General features: G+C 32.6%; 1 protein-coding gene across 3 annotated transcripts in view; it reads right to left on the bottom strand.

The window, feature by feature from the left end:
- Positions 1-4,480: 4,480 nt before the first annotated feature.
- Positions 4,481-9,282, bottom strand: part of LOC106464648 (polycomb group RING finger protein 3-like) — a 69,683-nt gene continuing 64,881 nt past the window's right edge. For all 3 annotated transcript variants that reach the window (XM_022392393.1, XM_022392392.1, XM_013924807.2), the window contains one exon: positions 4,481-6,151. In XM_022392393.1, the coding sequence (XP_022248101.1) occupies positions 6,107-6,151 (45 nt within the window). In that variant the 3' untranslated portion in view covers positions 4,481-6,106. The remainder of the gene's footprint in view (positions 6,152-9,282) is intronic.

Raw genomic sequence — 9,282 nt, 5'->3', positions numbered from 1 at the left:
TTTCTACTACACTTAAACAACATACCTAAAGACAATTAATTTACTGGCTGAATTATGCTAACAATGTTTCCTGTGGTTTCACTACCAACGAAGAATAAACAATTTCTACTACACTTAAACAACATACCTAAAGACAATTAATTTACTGGCTGAATTATGCTAACAATGTTTCCTGTGGTTTCACTACCAACGAAGAATAAACAATTTCTACTACACTTAAACAACATACCTAAAGACAATTAATTTACTGGCTGAATTATGCTAACAATGTTTCTTTTTAATTGTCTTTAGGTATGTTGTTTAAGTGTAGTAGAAATTGTTTGTTCTTCATTGGTAGTGAAACCACAGGAAACATTGTTAGCATAATTCAGCCAGTAAACGTTAATCTGGGATATATTTCGATGCTCCTCTTGACAGCCCTTTTTGTCCTCTCTAATGGACCAGAACGATCCGGACGCTGCTCAGTTGTTTTCTTGCCGTGTTTCCTGAACTGCACGATGATTCTGTTGACTGTCGAAAGCAGGATTACCAAATTCTGCGAAATTTACCGCTGACTTATTCCACCATCTGCTTGACCAACTATCCTTCCTCTAACAAATCTGACAATTCGAGAGAACCTTGAGTTCTAGGCACGTTGTAGCACAAAATAATTAGTGTGCTGACCATTTTCATTTATATAGTGCTTAATGAACACAAATTAGTTAGCATAAATCGGTTAAATGACTAAAAATTAGGTGTCTATTTACTTGTGACCACTCAGTGTATATTTCTAGGATTACGGCCAAGAATATCAGCGTTTAACACTTAAGATATCCACCTGATGAATCGTTGTAATTATCATAAGTTGTTATTTGGTGAGTAAACGGTAAGTTTACGTAGTTATAACGCTACATCAAGGGTTCGATTACCTGATGGATAGAGCGCATACACCCCATTGAGTAGCTTCGCGCTAAGACAAACAAACACTAAGTTTTTTTTTTGCATACACTCAGTTAGACCTGTAAATTAAATTGGCCATATTATTTATTCTCTCTGCTAGGGTAGGATTGTGGTATGTCTTTGGATTTACAATAATAAAATCAGGGGTTCGATTCCCCTCGGTGGACACAGCAGATAGCCCGATGTGACTTTGCGATAAGAAAACACAAACACACACTATCTGCTAGGTTTTATTTTTGATCTATGTATATAGGTTGTTTTGATGGAAAAATAATGATAATCAAAGTCACTATTCTAGGAATAACAGCCTGACTAACCCCCTGAAGAACTAAGTAGATCGAGATCATCTGAATTCAAGTTAGCTTTTGGCATCATTTGTATGTGTTCTTTATGCAGAAAAACATTAAAAATTCAGCATTTGAAAACATGCAAATACACTCAAGAAAGTTAAAGTACAGAAGACCAATTTCTGTCAACTGTTCCACATAAACATTCAAGTGGACTCAAAATCCAAGAAAAGTAAATACGTGCTGTGGTAATAACTACTTCAAATGTGTTTAACAATAAATCTGTATTTTCTTGCTTTGCTCTTGTAAAGAAAATCACTTTCACTACAATAGTATATACAGGTTCAAAGGTCACTTACAGTTGCTAATTATACTTTTTATAGCCTGAACAAAGAAAACCATTTCTCTATGTAGTATATTTTAACAGCACCTTCTCTGTAAGTTTCAGTTGCTTCTCATTCGAGCAGGAACTGGTGGGCTTAATAATAAATTGAGTTTCATACTGAAGTACTCTTGAAGTATATTTGTTTGCAACAAGTCCTGAAACAGATTGGAAACCATTTTGTATTTAACATACCAAGAGTCTTAGAATCTTTGGTGTAGGTCCAGTCCTTTAGACTACATAAATTCCATCACTGTGTCAAATTTATACTGTATTGGGTTTATTATGATTAACCCCCCAGTGGCACAGCGGTATGTCTACGGACTTAACAACGCTAGAATCCGGGTTTCAATATCCGTGGTGGGCAGAGCACAGATAGCCCATTGTGTAGCTTTGTGCTTAATTACAAACAAACCTTTATTATGATTAAATAAAAACGATGCTTAAGAATACACGTCATAGTGTCCAAAGCTATTTAATTTGTGGTGAAATAAAGGAAATGTTCTGACTTCAAATCCATACAGAAAATGTTGACTGTTGAACAAAGCTTATGTATGCGTTTGTTCTGTTCAAAAAGGTGTTAACAAACAAAACACAATGTAAAAAGTTAAGTTGTGCTGGTTTGGCTGGCTAGAAACAGTTATTCAGGATAGACAACAGCTGTCTTTGTTTTTAGTGCAATCACCATAACGTTAGAATTCGTCACTCTACATTTTTATAATTACACGTAAAACTTGTTTTAAAGAAAATTAGCTGAATCTTAATCAATGTCTTTGACAAGAGCTCCTAAGTCTCATGAAAAGACAATACGTACAATACAAGAAGCTTGGATGGGTATTGTGAGGTGATTAAGAAAAAATTTACTACCCTTTAATAAGCTACTGAAACAAAAATTATAAGCTATTGTATTTTCAACGATAATGCTGAAAATAGGACAATTCTGTTCTACTTAAAACATTACTTAATCGCATCGTTCTTGTTCAGTTTATACGTCTTTGGATGTTCATATAATATTCTCATGAAATAAACGTCATGTACGTTCAATTTCACTATAGTGTAAGAAAATATGTATATATCAGATTAATATCACGTTCAGTAAACTTAACAGCTGAAATTTTGTGATCTTATATTTTCAAACTTTAAAATTTGTCTTATTCATAACTAGAAATAAAGATCTTAGGTGATCCTTGTATAACGTACGTGTTTCTAGTTAAGCACAAAGCAACACAATGGGCTATCTGTTCTGTGCCAACCACGGATATCGAAACAAGATTTTTAGCGTCATAAATATGCAGAAATGCCATCGATTCTCCTCATATAGTCATAAAAACTTTAGGTTACTTATTTAATTAAATTTATAGTTTCCTTATTTTAAAAACCAAAATAGTGTGTCTAGATTGGTTCTTTTTCTCAACATTTCTATATCATTTTAAAAGGTCCCATTTTAGAAAACTCATGTCTTAGTTCAACTTCATCCATTTTCCAATTCATCAATATTATTTTTAATCTATCGAGCAATACTTTTCATGCGAGTATATTATCCTAACGAATGAGATAGATAAACTTAATAGTGCATGTTGAATGTAAAAGCATATTACACAGTGACAAGAAAATGTGAGAGCTTTATGTTATTTATGTTAATCGTTGCTAATGTTTTTTTTAACATACTTCAGTATTAAAACTGCACTCTCACGTGAACACTCTCAGCATCACAAGCACCCATGAAGAACCAAAATTACCACGTTTCACAGTATAGTAGAAAAGTACTATTTTCTTGTAACGAATATTCGAAAAACACGTTCATTTCGGTTAATAGATCCAATGAAATAGTTAGAAAAGTCAAATGACTTTTTGTATTTAGCGATTTACGATCAAACACAGTTCTAGTCTGTGCTTCCAGTAATGGCTATTTGTACCCTTCCTCACTACGGGTATAGAAACTCGATTTTTTAGTGTAAGCACCCCTCAGAGTTACCGCTGAACCACCGAGAAGATCGTAGGAATCGAGGAAAATTCTCAGAGGGTTGTTCAGCAAGAAGTAAAATCCGTTGTTATTGAATCACAGTAGCAATTACTTAAGTTCGACACGTTCATTAAAGAAGAGTAAAAAAGAACTACTAATCTAAGGCAAAGACGAGTAGGTTTTTTAGCAGATAATATAATACCACCTGGCGTTTTGTTACAGCTGTTGTGAGGTGGAAACTATAGATTGTTCACGAGTTAGCTAGAAGTTGGTTTTATCTTAAGTTAGACTTAGTTTTTTTTACTTTTATATCATTTGTTAATTGAATAATTCTTTTTTTATTTCATAGGGTTAATTTCGTCACTAACTAGCTAATTCTGATACATTTTATACTATGAATCTCTGATAATCAATATAATATTGCTTTACTTACTTTTATAAGGATGCATACATTAAACATTATTCGTATAATATTTTAGTTGCTTTTACTTTTCTTGATAATTATCTATCTAAGCATAAATTACTAGACTGTATATTGATCAGCAAACAAGATTTATCATTAAATGACTTGTGAATTGTGGCATATTTTCAAATGTTTTAGAACACAAATTACTGTGAACTATCTTTTCAACTTGTTTTTATTAATTGTAACATGTATATTTCAAACACTGATCTAGAATTTATCATTATTAATAATTTAAGAATTTGAAAATCTATGGAAAAATATTTCGTAAGCTTTTGAAATTTATATCTGTATGTATGATGATCAAAAAACATTTAAAGAATTCTTAGCTAATTTTTTAAATTCAAACCAATTGTACATAACAATCAATATTCTATTTAACTACTAGGAAACAATACCTCAAAATTTTACATAATTTTTATTATAACTATAATATACAAATTGCATTCAAATTTTATAAATTCCTGCAATAAACATCACAAAAGGATTTAAATAAATTATACTGTTTGAATGGCAGTGATGTGACAATATCTATATTCTGATTTAAAAAGGTTCAGTGGTTATTTCAATTATCCTAAATGAGATAATCCGGCTAATAACTAAAAATAGCCAAAATTTTTAAATCCTCTTGTTGCTTTTTTTCAAAGCCATACGACCAATTCCTATTTAGTATATGCTAATTCCAAACTCACTACCAAGAAACACCCAATTATCATTTTTTAAACAGAATTATGTGGACATATGTAAGTAAAAAATATAAGTGCTGACTTTTGAACTTATGTTTACTGACGATCATAACTTAATCATTCTGAATCTTTCACAATTCAACATTGGATGTTCTAGTTGAATTATCCATTCTTTATTAAATCACTGCTGTTTTCAAATTTCAAGGATGTAAAAAGTGTGTTTATCAGAGTACTTTTTTATTTAAATAATCCTGAGATGAAAGGACTATTTAGGCATACATAAAAAAATTTACCCCAAATACTCTTTAAGGAGATATATATTTCTCTATATTGGTTGTTTCAATTTGTATTATTTTTGTAGAGGAGGGGTCCATATTCTCACCACAGTGAGATTCTTGAAATAATCTCTCACATACAACATTTATCAATTGTTGCACTGAGCCCATGTACAAACATACAGTTCACAACTTGCTAAATATACTACCTGTTATGTACACAAAAATCTACTTTTCCTTACAAGATGTACACTTGTTGCAGCCTTCATTCAGTTTTAGTAGTATGTACATGCATAAGTGTTAGATAAGTAATCAATTTGTGTGGAAGTAGAACATGAATGCTTTATAAAAACAAATCTGAACACAATTGTTGAAAACATTACTATTACCTGAATGTAGATTCACTGTAATTAATGTGCACCATTTAACTGTAGATATATCATTAAACAATATAAACCATTTTATAATCAAAATATATATACAGGTTTAATTTATATGATATAACATTAGTTAGAAAGTCAAATTTTTTTCTTACCATTCTCTCAGAAATGATATATGTCCATCGTATTTCAACATATTCTGATGACAGTGAAAAATTAGATTAAATTTTCAGAGGAAAAAAATATAACAAAACAAAACTTTGTGGAATTTAATATTTACCTGCTTTCTGTTAAAACTAGCATTAGTTAACTAAATTTAGCTATGCTGTTTAGAAGAATTTCACTTTGTACCTCAATGATATTGGTGAAACAAACACAGAAACACTATGATTGCCTTTTTTCTTTATTACTTTTGCTCTTTAATGGCTTTCAGTATTATAATCTTGTGGAATTCCTTTAACCTTACTGCTTACAGATTAGTTCGCTAACTTTTCAGCTTCCATTTTGACACAAGAATATTTTCCTTTTGTTCCCAAAAAGAGTTCAATATCCCTATTTCTTAAATAACTAACTGACACAAATGCACAATTAACTTCTTTCAGATCATTCATTGTTCAAAAAACTATATGAAGAATGACTTATGTCTTCTAACTGGTGGTGTAAAAAAAAAGATAAAAAAAAGATGAATTTATGTACATTTATTTACAGATGCCTTACAACTACAGTTTTGGTCACAAGTCTACCCGTGGTCTGTAGTACAGTCTTAAGGGAGGCTCCTGGAAAAACAAAAAAAGTTTCACTTCATGAAGAGTAATATAATTCAACATAATTATGACTGACATTTCTGAACAAGTACATATGATGCTGCATTACATACAGTACATCTTACACATTATTTAATCAAAATATAAATAACTCACCTACAAACAACAAAGAGAAAACAAGATCATTCATTAAAAATGGTCGCTTAGGGAAATCATGTGAATTTAGCTTTGATCATTAAATTTTTAAAATCAGACATCTAGTACAATGAAAAACAAAATTGATTAACATGCAATCTATTAAATATTCTGTTGAATCAAAGGAATTCATGTGAAACAGTAAGAATAATAAGACCACATACATAGAATTTAAAGAGTACAGCTAACCACGAGTTTCATAATATAAAGTGTAATATCAATTAGTTTTTATCGGTAACAAGAAAAATACTTATTGGATAACCAGCTTGGCCTATTATACATGAGCTTTATATAGATGTACGTAAACAAGATGTTAAAAAATATACCAGACAAGGCATGTGTAATTGTGTCTAAAATTAAAAATTGCTATTTTTAAGTGGTTTGTAAAACGTCGTATATTAAGATGATAATAATAAACTTAATACAAGGATGTAGTTATTTGGACAAAGGTGTGAGTAGGTATCCAGTCTCGTAAATTAACTTACAGAAGTTAAGAAAAAGTAAAGAGACGTGCCTGGATGTTTATTAATTTTGGGATTATGTGTTATAATTAGCAAAGTTTACACTTTTGTTTATATTAGGCTTGTGTTTAAATAATGGAGAAAATGTGTTCTGAAAAGGCATGATGATTGGATTGCATATGGTAATTTACACGCGTGTGTGGGGGGTGGGGGTGGTGTTATTTTACTCGTATGTGTAACATTCATCTAGTATATTTTGTATATGGTTTCTCATTGTGGAGGTTCATAATATACTTTTTTTTAATATTTGCTTGAGTTTATTCCTGAGGTGAAAATGAATCTGGTATGGATATTTAAATCACATTTGTGTTATAATTTTGCCATGTTTCTTTAAGGGAATGGAATTGTACCATTGATTATTTTATTAGATTGTTTTTGTGCATTACTGTTTTCTGTGGTGTTAAGTTGATCAGGGATATAAGTTACTCTTATGAAACTGACTTGTTATTTGGTGAACTATTCTAATGGGGAACTTGTTAGGTCCTGTAAAACATTTGTTTAAGTATGTAATTTCATCAATGTTATCACTGCTACAAACAGTGTAGGTTATACAAATTAAATCTTTTAGTGTGGCTAATTTCTGGTGTACTGTGTGAATGGAAAGCAAATTGACGTAGTTTTAACTCTATGCGTGTCTCCTCTGTAAACCTTGTGTTGAAACTATGAAATGAATGAGTGATGGTAGCATTTAGAAAGTTAACTGTGTAATAATTTTCGTTTTCTGCAGTAAATTAATTGTCTTTAGGTATGTTGTTTAAGTGTAGTAGAAATTGTTTGTTCTTCGTTGGTAATGAAACCACATCCGTTGAACAGATTTCGGGCTCATCCCACCAACTTTGGCCACTTCTGCAGTAAAACTCTTGGTGAGGCATTCTCCAGACCCATATCCTTCCACTGTCCGAAAATTGAGCGAATCTTGATACATCTGAGAACAGTACGATCTTCCAAAAGTCCAGAGACTTGGTCATCATATTACTTGCCCACAGGTCTTAATAACGGCTTCCGTCTAGCTGCTCTGCAACGATAACCCAATCTGTGGAGAACACTCAACAGATTGCAGCCAGTTGTGAAGCATAGTGGTTTCAGCGTGATGGTTTGGGGAGCTATTTGGGTTGGTGGGAGATCGAGCTTAGTGGAGTGCGTTGGCAACATAAATTTTGCGAAATACGTCGAAATATTGGAGGAAGGACTCTCGCCACTTTATTCCTCGGGTTTCGTGGACAAGAACACAACGTTGTTCCAGGAAGATGGAGCACCGTGTCACACTGCTAGAAACACCCAAAAGTGGCAGGAAGAAAATTGTATCCAGAAGTTGCCCTGGCCGAGCCAATCTCCTGACATGAACCCCATCGAAAACCTCTGGGCCATATTCGACCGGCAAGTCAAGAAACAACCAAAAACCAACTTTCGAAGAGCGATCTACTCCAAGTTTTGAAGCAAGAGTGGGCGAAAATCCCACAATCTAAAATTGACGAGATGATTCTCACGATGCCCCAAAGGATCAACGAACTCCACGAAGCGAAGGAAGATCTTCTAGATATTAATTAAATTATAAATATAGTGAATATATATAAGGTGGTGTCTATTTACTTGTGACCACACTGTGTATATCTAGCGAAGTTGTGTTTTGTTTCTTAGCTTAAATTTGTTACACATGTCTATTTTTCTTGCCCCCCAGTGGCACAGCGGGATGTCTGCGGACTTACATCGCTAGAATCCGGGTTTCGATACCCGTGATGGGCAGAACACAGATAGCCCATTGTGTAGCTTTGTGCTTAATTACAAACAAACAAACTATTTTTCTTTTCCGGCATGAATTTTTTTTTAACTATTCGGATCATAAGTAATATTACTCGGAAAGTAAATATTCAAGTTGGAAAAAAGCTAAGTGTTCACTTTTCATGATCCTCAGTGGATCAGCGGTAAGTTTACTGTTTTACAACGGTAAAATGCGGGGTTCATTTCCTGCTAGAGACAGAGCATAATAGTCCATTTTGACTATGCGCTAAAACAATAGAAAAACAAAATAATTCATATGTTAACTAGGACAATGCTTACTTTAAAAAAACAGAGTCAAGGTAACCAGTCTCAATAATCATTCCAGGTTAAAAAAAACATGCTGTAATTTATCTATGTTGTAAATTTCAATTGTGTCTATGTATATTATTTGGAGCTTCTCCAACTATTTTCTCAGACTCATTATTTTAATCAGGATGGTCTGAGGGTCGAAGTTTCGAATCCCCATCCCAGCAAACATGCTCGCCCTCGTGTAGCTTTACACGAAATTCAAAACAATCAAACAATTTTAATCAGGAAATACCGAAACCTACATATTGCGGAGCAACTTTTGATAATAAAGTTTGAAATGAATATGTTTTTAATTTATGGTAATAGAGGTACCGAGTATGTGACTGTGCGTGGGTAGCC

Source organism: Limulus polyphemus, unplaced genomic scaffold (genome assembly GCF_000517525.1).
Source record: "Limulus polyphemus unplaced genomic scaffold, Limulus_polyphemus-2.1.2 Scaffold1709, whole genome shotgun sequence".
NCBI classification, from domain to species: domain Eukaryota; kingdom Metazoa; phylum Arthropoda; class Merostomata; order Xiphosura; family Limulidae; genus Limulus; species Limulus polyphemus.
The sequence above is the reverse complement of the archived record's forward strand: the minus strand, read 5'-3'. Positions and strand labels throughout refer to the sequence as shown.